Raw genomic sequence first — 12,007 nt, forward strand, 5'->3', positions numbered from 1 at the left:
TCACACTCACGCACTCACCCAGTCACACTCACGCACTCATCTAGTCACACACACGCACTCACCCAGTCACACACACGCACTCACCCAGTCACACACACACGCACTCACCCAGTCACACACACACGCACTCACCCAGTCACACACACACACACTCACCCAGTCACACACACACACTCGCACTCGTCCAGTCACACACACACACTCGCACTCGTCCAGTCACTCACACACACTCGCACACATCTAGTGACTCACACACACCTGTGGAAAGTTTCGCACAGCTATTCCTACCAACGTGTGATATGGCAGGGGACTAATATTAAAAACGAGACCCAGAGATGTGTGTGTGTGTGTGTGTGTGTGTGTGTGTGTGTGTCGCTCTGATCAGAGACGGCTGCTCTCTGATGGCGTGCCTCTTCTCTGCTGTAAAGTGGCAGCAGTAACCACATAAAAGCCCCGGCCCCCGTCCTGCCACACAGCCGTTTAGAGCAGGGGGCCGCACAGGAAAGACAACAGCTCCGGACGACACTTTTAACAGGCACCGCTGGGCCTGGAGTTCACGCCTATTCCAGTACGCTGCTCTGGCTGATGGCTCTTCCGGTATCTGATGACATCCTACCCTGGACCTGCGGTCTCCATCCTCCGGCTCTTCTCCCGGGCCCTGAAACCATCCTGTGGCCTCCCTTAAGTGCATCTGTGTTTGTTAAGTGCACAGGACTCGGGGCCTTCTGGAATTAATCCAATCTGAGTGCCTTTAGTCTGCGGAGCATCGCACCTGGGACAGAGAGAGAGAGAGAGAGGGAGGGAGAAGTTTGAGGAACGGGAAGAAATAACAAGGGGCAGGGGCTAAAGTACCTGTCCCTGTAGTCCTTTAGTTAACACACACACACACACTCACACACACACAGTCTTGTAGCTGTGAAGTATGGGGACATATACTTACATTCACTTTTCCGTGAGAACTATTATCCGAGCCCTAACCCTCTTCATCGTCACGTTTCTTTACTTTAGAAACTTTACAGAGAAAAATCCTTAAACTTCAGTGGAAGTCAGTGTGAAAAGGTCTTATTCAGAGCAGTTTTGAAGCGTCTCTATTGGTCCTTCATCATGAGACTGTTCAAATGATGTAGTAACCAAACACCCACAGTGATGATGTACACGTTTCAGTGGAATCCAGCTGCTGCCAGTGCTTCAGAGTTGTGTGACGTGTCACTAAATCACAGTCACACACCTCTGCAGAGGGCTTTTAATTTGAAATGACGGGTACAGAGAGAGGAGGGAGGAGAGAAAGGTAGATTAACATTTCTAAGGTTAAGGGCCAGACTGTGGAACAGCAAGTGGTGTCTCTGTTTCACAGCTCCAGGGTCCTGACTGGGTCTGTGAGGAGTGTGGTGTGTTCTCCCTGTGTCTGCGTGGGTTTCCTCCGGGTGACTGTCTGTGAGGACTGTGGTGTGTTCTCTCTGTGTCTGCGTGGGTTTCCTCCAGGTGACTGTCTGTGAGGAGTGTGGTGTGTTCTCCCTGTGTCTGCGTGGGTTTCCTCCCGGTGACTGTCTGTGAGGACTGTGGTGTGTTCTCTCTGTGTCTGCGTGGGTTTCCTCCAGGTGACTGTCTGTGAGGAGTGTGGTGTGTTCTCGCTGTGTCTGCGTGGGTTTCCTCCAGGTGACTGTCTGTGAGGAGTGTGGTGTGTTCTCCCTGTGTCTGCGTGGGTTTCCTCCAGGTGACTGTCTGTGAGGAGTGTGGTGTGTTCTCCCTGTGTCTGCGTGGGTTTCCTCCCGGTGACTGTCTGTGAGGAGTGTGGTGTGTTCTCCCTGTGTCTGCGTGGGTTTCCTCCGGGTGACTGTCTGTGAGGACTGTGGTGTGTTCTCTCTGTGTCTGCGTGAGTTTCCTCCAGGTGACTGTCTGTGAGGAGTGTGGTGTGTTCTCTCTGTGTCTGCGTGGGTTTCCTCCGGGTGACTGTCTGTGAGGAGTGTGGTGTGTTCTCCCTGTGTTGCATGGGTTTCCTCCGGGTGCTCCAGTTTCCTCCCACACTCCAAAAACACATGTTGGTAGGTGGATTGGAGCCTCAAAAGTTTCCGTAGGTGTGAGTGTGTGTCGCCCTGTGTAGGACTGGCGCCCCCTCCATGGTGTGTTCCCACCCTGCGCCCAACAAGCAGTAAGGCCATGTTCCCTCAGCTAACGCTACACTCCTGGCCCTGTACGGCTCGTACCTCTCAGCTGAATGCTTTATTTATCTTAGAAATGTGAGCAGAGTGTGGAAATGAACTTGAATCTGCCTTTTATCGGCTCTTTCTAGTTTTTTCCTGTTCACTTTCAGGCGGTGGGAGGTAGAGAGTAGCTGCTGAAAACAAATCCTAGAGGAAACACTGTTAACCTTAACCCTAACGATAACCTAATCCTAAACTTAACTGGACCTTAAGACCCATCTTCAGCTTAAAATGTGATGATCACAGAGCGGCATCCAGCTGGAAGTCCCCACAGTGTGAATGCGTAAACAGGTCATGGTCCCCACAATGTGATATATTACTGGTACACACACACACACACACACACACACACACACACACACAAAGAGAGAGAGAGAGTCACAGAGAAAGACAAAAAGTCTCAGATTAAAATTTCATGGACCCTTTTTAGGCCGAGTCTATTGTGTCCACCTCCCATTAAGGTCTCCCCAGCTCTGCCCGTGTCTCCTCAGCTGCGGCGACAATAGAAGTGAGGGTTATAACTTTTTAATGCGAGAAGAAAGAGTGTAGAGGACTCCTTTACTTTCCACTCTCTCCATCCATCCCAGCGGAGTATGGACTTCAGATGCTTCTCTCGAGGTGAGGGCAGAGACCCTCAGGGTCAGGGGTCAGGGAGAAGTTAATGGAAAACAAAGCGGGAACGTTGTTTTCCTTGTTTTGTTTGATGTTGTTTGTTTCTGCGGTGCACCGTGAAGCAACAGCATGAAGAAGCGTGTTCTACACACATGATGCCCCAAAGGGGCGGAGCTACAAAGCCACAGCGCTGTAGGCGGGTCACTGAGGGGTGGAGGAGGTGGAGCAGATGAGGAAACTACAGTGTGAAGGCCTTTAGGCACCTGTACCACACACATTTCAGTCCCATTTTACAGAGTTAGACAAATCAACAAGTGTGATATTTACTGAGTGTAGAATTAGCATCCAATGTTCTCTGGAGTGATGGGGTTCCTCTGGTGTGTGGAACAGTGGAACTGTGTTCTCTGGAGTAATGGAGCTTCTCTGGTGTGTGGAACAGTGGAACTGTGTTCTCTGGAGTGATGAGGTTCCTCTGGTGTGTGGAACAGTGGAACTGTGTTCTCTGGAGTGATGGAGTTCCTCTGGTGTGTGGAACAGTGGAACTGTGTTCTCTGGAGTGATGAGGTTCCTCTGGTAGGTGGAACAGTGGAACTGTGTTCTCTGGAGTGATGGGGTTCCTCTGCTGTGTGGAAGAGTGGAACTGTGTTCTCTGGAGTGATGGGATTCCTCTGGTGTGTGGAACAGTGGAACTGTGTTCTCTGGAGCGATGGGGTTCCTCTGGTGTGTGGAACAGTGGAACTGTGTTCTCTGGAGTGATGGAGTTCCTCTGGTGTGTGGAACAGTGGAACTATGTTCTCATGAGTGATGGGGTTCCTCTGGTGTGTGGAACAGTGGAACTGTGTTCTCTGCAGTGATGGAGTTCCTCTGGTGTGTGGAACAGTGGAACTGTGTTCTCATGATTGATGGGGTTCCTCTGGTGTGTGGAACAGTGGAACTGTGTTCTCTGGAGCGATGGGGTTCCTCTGGTGTGTGGAACAGTGGAATTGTGTTCTCTGGAGTGATGGAGTTCCTCTGGTGTGTGGAACAGTGGAACTGTGTTCTCTGGAGTAATGGGGTTCCTCTGGTGTGTGGAACAGTGGAACTGTGTTCTCTGGAGTGATGGGGTTTCTCTGGTGTGTGGAACAGTGGAACTGTGTTCTCTGGAGTGATGGGGTTCCTCTGGTAGGTGGAACAGTGGAACTGTGTTCTCTGGAGTGATGGGGTTCCTCTGGTGTGTGGAACAGTGGAACTGTGTTCTCTGGAGTGATGGAGTTCCTCTGGTGTGTGGAACAGTGGAACTGTGTTCTCTGGAGTGAAGGGGTTCCTCTGGTAGGTGGAACAGTGGAACTGTGTTCTCTGGAGTGATGGAGTTCCTCTGGTGTGTGGAACAGTGGAACTGTGTTCTCTGGAGTGATGGAGCTCCTCTGGTGTGTGGAACAGTGGAACTGTGTTCTCATGAGTGATGGGATTCCTCTGGTAGGTGGAACAGTGGAACTGTGTTCTCTGGAGTGATGGGGTTCCTCTGGTGTGTGGAACAGTGGAACTGTGTTCTCTGGAGTGATGGGGTTCCTCTGGTGTGTGGAACAGTGGAACTGTGTTCTCTGGAGTGATGGAGTTCCTCTGGTGTGTGGAACAGTGGGACTGTGTTCTCTGGAGTGATGGGTTTCCTCTGGTGTGTGGAACAGTGGAACTGTGTTCTCTGGAGTGATGGGGTTCCTCTGGTGTGTGGAACAGTGGGACTGTGTTCTCTGGAGTGATGGGGTTCCTCTGGTGTGTGGAACAGTGGAACTGTGTTCTCTGGAGTGATGGGGTTCCTCTGGTGTGTGGAACAGTGGAACTGTGTTCTCTGGAGTGATGGGGTTCCTCTGGTGTGTGGAACAGTGGAACTGTGTTCTCTGGAGTGATGGGGTTCCTCTGGTGTGTGGAACAGTGGAACTGTGTTCTCTGGAATGATGGGGTTCCTCTGGTGTGTGGAACAGTGGGACTGTGTTCTCTGGAGTGATGGGGTTCCTCTGGTGTGTGGAACAGTGGAACTGTGTTCTCTGGAGTGATGGGGTTCCTCTGGTGTGTGGAACAGTGGAACTGTGTTCTCTGGAGTGATGGGGTTCCTCTGGTGTGTGGAACAGTGGAACTGTGTTCTCTGCAGTGATGGGGTTCCTCTGGTGTGTGGAACAGTGGAACTGTGTTCTCTGGAGTGATGGGGTTCCTCTGGTGTGTGGAACAGTGGAACTGTGTTCTCTGGAGTGATGGGGTTCCTCTGGTGTGTGGAACAGTGGAACTGTGTTCTCTGGAATGATGGGGTTCCTCTGGTGTGTGGAACAGTGGAACTGTGTTCTCTGGAGCGATGGAGTTCCTCTGGTGTGTGGAACAGTGGAACTGTGTTCTCTGGAGCGATGGAGTTCCTCTGGTGTGTGGAACAGTGGAACTGTGTTCTCTGGGGTGAGTTGGAGTGGTGAGTTTGATCCAGACCTAACACCAGCCCCTGATCCTCACAGCTATGTTCCACTACGTCTAGTTTAGGGTCTTCCAGGAGCGTAGAGACTGTTCCTGCAGTAAGAGGAACACACTCCTATAGCGTCATGTTCTAAGTGTGTGAAGAGTTTGTGAGGGTCTCATGGTCAATCCCATTTCTCCTTCCCCCCTCCCCCTTGTTTCTGAGTGCCCTCTCTCCCCTTGGAGCTGAGTTACAGGGTGCAGTGGTTAAATCTCCCCCTACGACACGAGACGCCCCTCCAACACCCTGATACTTCATCAGAACACAAATAAAACAGAGCAGCGCTTCATTCCCAGGCGACTAGCGCCGCTCTGTAGCAGCTCTGCACCAGTCTGCAGTGATATCAGAGGAGCTGCTGGACTTTAGTTACATTTAGAACCTCGTTCTCCTTCAGAAGAGTTCCACAATCAGAGATTACCCCCCTCTCCTCACTCTTCTGTGACATGGAGCTCAGCTCAGATTCTCATTCTGCAGAGTTCTGTTCACACCACAGTTCCACCTTAAATGCTGTAGTAGACAATGTAATTGCTTCACTGTTTAAGGTGGAACTGTAAATTTCCTCAGCTGCTCCTCATGCTGTTTTCTGCTCGTTCTGAAGTAAAGGCCATAATCCACTGAAACTACATTAAACTCAGAGAATACACTGGGGATCTTAGGGTTTAAAGGAGGAAACACTGACACCTGTGGGTCTCTGGGCGCTGCACAGCGTCTCGCCACTGATTCACAAGGCGTCAGAACCCTGGTGTGACTCTGAAAAATCTCAGTATGAAGGGCCATGTCGCCCTCACACTTCACCCCACCCCTCTACCCCAACAAGAAAATAGAGATGACATAGCTGTAGTGTGTATTCGGACACCCGTTCCGAGCTCTGGGCACTGTGTGTAGGAGGTGTGAGGGAGAAGGTGGGGTCTGATCTGAAGGGTCTAATTAATAAAAACCCTGCACTGGCTTTGACCTTTGAGGGGAGTGATTGACGCAGACAGTTACAGTCTCTAACCTTCACAAATGCCAAGTGTTCCTGAACCACAGAGACACAACCCCCACCAAAACAGCCCCTCACCTCATCAAAACAACCCCTCACCTCACCAGAACAACCCCTCACCCCACCAAAACAACACCTCACCCCACCAGAACAACCCCTCACCTCATCAAAACAACCCCTCACCTCACCAGAACAACCCCTCACAAAAACAACCCCTCACCCCACCAGAACAACCCCTCACCTCATCAAAACAACCCCTCACCTCACCAGAACAACCCCTCACCACACCAAAACAACACCTCACCCCACCAGAACAACCCCTCACCTCATCAAAACAACCCCTCACCTCACCAAAACAATCCCTCACCTCATCAAAACAACCCCTCACAAAAACAAACCCTCACCTCACCAAAACAATCCCTCACCAAAACAACCCCTCACCTCGCCAAAACAACACCTCACCCCACCAGAACAACCCCTCACCTCATCAAAACAACCCCTCACCACACCGAAACAACCCCTCACCCCACCAAAACAACCCCTCACCTCATCAAAACAACCCCTCACCACACCAAAACAACACCTCACCCCACCAAAACGACCCCTCACCTCACCAGAAAAACCCCTCACCTCACCAAAACAACCCCTCACCTCACCAGAACAACCCCTCACCTCACCAAACCCCTCACCACACCAAAACAACACCTCACCTCACCAAATCAACCCCTCACCGCACCAAAAAAGCTCCTCACACCACCAAAACCAACCCTCACCTCACCAAAACAATCCCTCACCTCACCAAAACAATCCCTCACCATACCAAAACAATCCCTCACCTCACCAAAACAACCCCCTCACCACACCAAAACAACACCTCACCTCACCAAATCAACCCCTCACCGCACCAAAAAAGCTCCTCACACCACCAAAACCAACCCTCACCTCACCAAAACAATCCCTCACCTCACCAAAACAATCCCTCAACACACCAAAACAATCCCTCACCTCACCAAAACAACCCCCTCACCTCACCAAAACAACCCCTCACCAAAACAATCCCTCACCTCACCAAAACAACCCCTCACCAAAACAAACCCTCACCACACCAAAACAATACCTCACCTCACCAAAACAACCCCCTCACCTCACCAAATCAACCCCTCACCTCATCAAAACAACCCCTCACCAAAACAATCCCTCACCTCACCAAATCAATCCCTCACCTCACCAAAACAGCCCCTCACCTCACCAAAACAACCCCCTCACCTCACCAAAACAACCCCCTCACCTCACCAAATCAACCCCTCACCAAAACAATCCCTCACCTCACCAAATCAATCCCTCACCTCACCAAATCAATCCCTCACCTCACCAAAACAGCCCCTCACCTCACCAAATCAATCCCTCACCTCACCAAAACAACCCCTCACCTCATCAAAACAACCCCTCACCAAAACAATCCCTCACCTCACCAAATCAATCCCTCACCTCACCAAAACAACCCCTCACCTCACCAAAACAAACCCTCACCTCACCAAAACAACCCCTCACAAAAACAAACCCTCACCTCACCAAAACAAACCCTCACCTCACCAAAACAATCCCTCACCAAAACAACCCCTCACCAAAACAAACCCTCACCTCACCAAAACAATCCCTCACCTCACCAAAACAACCCCTCACAAAAACAACCCCTCACCTCACCAAAACAACCCCTCACCTCACCAAAACAGCCCCTCACCTCACCAAAACAATCCCTCACCTCACCAAAACAACCCCTCACCTCACCAAAACAACCCCTCACCAAAACAACCCCTCACAAAAACAACCCCTCACCTCACCAAAACAACCCCTCACCTCACCAAAACAGCCCCTCACCTCACCAAAACAATCCCTCACCTCACCAAAAACAACCCCTCACCTCACCAAAACAACCCCTCACCTCACCAAAACAACCCCTCACCTCACCAAAACAGCCCCTCACCTCACCAAAACAATCCCTCACCTCACCAAAACAACCCCTCACCTCACAAAAACAAACCCTCACCTCACCAAAACAAACCCTCACCTCACCAAAACAATCCCTCACCTCACCAAAACAACCCCTCACCAAAACAACCCCTCACAAAAACAAACCCTCACCTCACCAAAACAAACCCTCACCTCACCAAAACAACCCCTCACAAAAACAACCCCTCACAAAAACAACCCCTCACCTCACCAAAACAGCCCCTCACCTCACCAAAACAACCCCTCACCAAAACCACCCCTCACCGCACCAAAACAATCCCTCACCTCAGCAGAACAGTCCCCCCAACCCCCACAAGGATCCCTGTATTTAAGTTGTTCTGGATGTCTGTGCGGATGGAGGATGAGGCCTGTGTGTTTGACTATGGGAATAATCTTGTGGTCTCTGTTTTTACTGAGCTAGTTCTGGGCCCTCTGAGCAACTGTTCAGGGCCCTCTGAACGGCGGTTCTGGGCCCTCTGAGCGACGGTTCTGGGCCCTCTGAGCGACGGTTCTGGGCCCTCTGAGCGACGGTTCAGGGCACTCTGAGCGATGGTTCTGGGCTCACTGAGCGGCGGTTCTGGGTCCTCTGAGTGACGGTTCTGGGCCCTCTGAGCGACGGTTCAGGGCACTCTGAGCGATGGTTCTGGGCTCACTGAGCGGCGGTTCTGGGCCCTCTGAGCGACGGTTCTGGGCCCTCTGAGCGGTGGTTCTGGGCCCTCTGAGCGACGGTTCTGGGCCCTCTGAGCGACGGTTCTGGGCCCTTTGAGTGATGGTTCTGGGCCCTCTGAGTGACGGTTCTGGGCCCTCTGAGCGACGGTTCAGGGCACTCTGAGCGATGGTTCTGGGCTCACTGAGCGGCGGTTCTGGGCCCTCTGAGCGGTGGTTCTGGGGCCTCTGATCGACGGTTCTGGGCCCTCTGAGCGGTGGTTCTGGGCCCTCTGAGCGATGGTTCTGGGCCCTCTGAGCGGTGGTTCTGGGCCCTCTGAGCGACGGTTCTGGGCCCTCTGAGCGACGGTTCTGGGCCCTTTGAGTGATGGTTCTGGGCCCTCTGAGTGACGGTTCTGGGCCCTCTGAGCGACGGTTCAGGGCACTCTGAGCGATGGTTCTGGGCTCACTGAGCGGCGGTTCTGGGCCCTCTGAGCGGTGGTTCTGGGGCCTCTGATCGACGGTTCTGGGCCCTCTGAGCGGTGGTTCTGGGCCCTCTGAGCGATGGTTCTGGGCCCTCTGAGCAGCAGTTCTGGGCCCTCTGAGCGATGGTTCTGGGCCCTCTGAGCAGCAGTTCTGGGCCCTCTGAGCAATGGTTCTGGGCCCTCTGAGCGGTGGTTCTGGGGCCTCTGATCGACGGTTCTGGGCCCTCTGAGCGGTGGTTCTGGGCCCTCTGAGCGATGGTTCTGGGCCCTCTGAGCAGCAGTTCTGGGCCCTCTGAGCGGCGGTTCTGGGCCCAAGCCCAAACTTTTTGGTGTCCTGAGCGAAGGCTTTTTTGTTGTTGTTTGTCTTGTTTTTGCTGTTGTTTGTTGTTGTTGTTGTTGTTGTCTTGCGTGGAGCACTTTGCTGGCGAGATGGAGGGAAGGGGTTTAGGCAGATTAAAGCCTTTTCATTCCCCCTGTTACTTTTTCCCCGGCGGGGCGGTCTGCGGAGTGATTGGGAGCGGCTGCGCGGGGCAGATCCCTCGCCTCCTCCTCGACGGGTCGCTAATTCCTTGTGAGCGGCTGCGAGGATCCATTTGCGTTATTTGTGCTTTTATGTCGAAAAACTTCAAAGGCCCCGTCTCCTCTTCTCCTATCATCGATGACAGTTGCCGCACCTTGGGAGGCTCGGGAATAGCTGCGTTTTATTTATATATTTATTCCCCGTCCGAAGATGAGTTATTCCCCCTCCCCTCGGCACCTCCAGCACACTCAGAGAAAGAGGGGAGCGCATTACAATTGATAGTGAAGCGAGTCTGGGTTAATATATTAATCTAATCCTCCTGTTCAGTGTCTCCGAGCCCCTGAAGATCGGCAGTAATCAGTTTGTTCCTGTCGGCTGCTTTCGGACGAGGGGAGGGCCGCGCTAATCAGAAGTGGCATCGCGGAGGGAGGGGATGGAGGGAACAGAGGAGGGGGGGATGGATGACATCTCACAGATTTATTACCTCCTCCAGCTGTGCCAGCTTTATTTCTACATCCAGATAAACAACTGGAGGCAGGGGTTCAGCGCAGCAGCTGGACACAGGGAGTAACTCACTGGTGAGAGGGTGAGTGACTGGGTGAATGTGTGAAAACTTGACACTCCACCCGCTCCACCCACACACTCTCTCCACCCACAACACCCGCTCCACCCACAACACCCACACACTCTCTCCTCCCACAACACCCACACCTCCGCTCCACCCACACCACCCACCCACACACCCACTCTACCCACACCACCCACCCACACACCCGCTCCACCCACAACAACCACAAATCCGCTCCACCCACAACACCTACACACCCGCTCAACACACACCACCCACACACGTGCTCCGCCCACAACACCCACACACATGCTCCGCCCAGAACACCCACACACTCTCTCCACCCACAACACCCACACACATGCTCCACCCACAACACCCACACACCCACTCTGCCCACAAAACCCCCTGTGTGTGTGGTGGTTGTGTGCTGTTTGTGTGGCGGTCGTGTGGTGTTTGTGTGCGGGTTGTGTGGTCTTTGTGTGGTGGTTGTGTGGTCTTTGCGTGGTGTTTGTGTGGTGGTTGCATGGTGTTTGTTTGGTGGTATTGTGGTGTTTGTGTGCTGGTTGTGTGGTGTTTGTGTGCTGATTGTGTGCTGGTTGTGTGGTTTTTGTGTGCTGGTTCTGTGTGGTGTTTGTGTGCTAATTGTGTGGTGTTTGTGTGCTGGTTGTGTGGTTTTTGTGTGCTGGTTGTGTGCTGGTTGTGTGGTTTTTGTGTGCTGGTTCTGTGTGGTGTTTGTGTGCTGGTTGTCTGGTGTTTGTGTGCTGGTTCTGTGTGGTGTATGTGTGCTGTTTGTGTGGTGTTTGTGTGCTGGTTGTGTGGTGTATGTGTGCTGTTTGTGTGCTGGTTGTGGGGTGTTTGTGTGCTGATTGTGTGGTGTTTGTGTGCTGGTTGTGTGCTGATTGTGTGGTTTTTGTGTGCTGGTTCTGTGTGGTGTTTGTGTGCTGGTTGTGTGGTGTTTGTGTGCTGGTTCTGTGTGGTGTATGTGTGCTGTTTGTGTGGTGTTTGTGTGCTGGTTGTGGGGTGTTTGTGTGCTGGTTGTGTGCTGTTTGTGGGGTGTTTGTGTGCTGGTTGTGTGCTGATTGTGTGGTGTTTGTGTGCTGGTTGTGTGGTTTTTGTGTGCTGGTTCTGTGTGGTGTTTGTGTGCTGGTTGTGTGGTGTTTGTGTGCTGGTTCTGTGTGGTGTATGTGTGCTGTTTGTGTGGTGTATGTGTGGTGTTTGTGTGGTGTTTGTGTGCTGGTTGTGGGGTGTTTGTGTGCTGGTTGTGTGCTGTTTGTGGGGTGTTTGTGTGCTGATTGTGTGCTGTTTGTGTGGTGTTTGTGTGCTGGTTGTGGGGTGTTTGTGGGGTGTTTGTGTGCTGATTGTGTGCTGTTTGTGGGGTGTTTGTGTGCTGGTTGTGTGGTTTTTGTGTGCTGGTTCTGTGTGGTGTTTGTGTGCTGGTTCTGTGTGGTGTTTGTGTGCTGTTTGTGTGGTGTATGTGTGCTGTTTGTGTGGTGTTTGTGTGCTGGTTG

The 12,007-nt window shown here is 52.3% G+C and overlaps 1 protein-coding gene across 1 annotated transcript; it reads left to right on the forward strand.

Moving 5' to 3' along the window:
• Nucleotides 1-2,794: 2,794 nt before the first annotated feature.
• Nucleotides 2,795-8,758, forward strand: LOC136705082 (proteoglycan 4-like). Its single transcript, XM_066678299.1, has 2 exons — nucleotides 2,795-2,847; nucleotides 6,316-8,758. The coding sequence occupies exons 1-2, from the start codon at nucleotides 2,795-2,797 to the stop codon at nucleotides 8,756-8,758; spliced, it is 2,496 nt and encodes an 831-aa protein (XP_066534396.1).
• The last annotated feature ends 3,249 nt before the right edge of the window (nucleotides 8,759-12,007 follow it).

This window comes from Hoplias malabaricus, chromosome 8 (assembly GCF_029633855.1).
Source record: "Hoplias malabaricus isolate fHopMal1 chromosome 8, fHopMal1.hap1, whole genome shotgun sequence".
Lineage (NCBI taxonomy): Eukaryota > Metazoa > Chordata > Actinopteri > Characiformes > Erythrinidae > Hoplias > Hoplias malabaricus.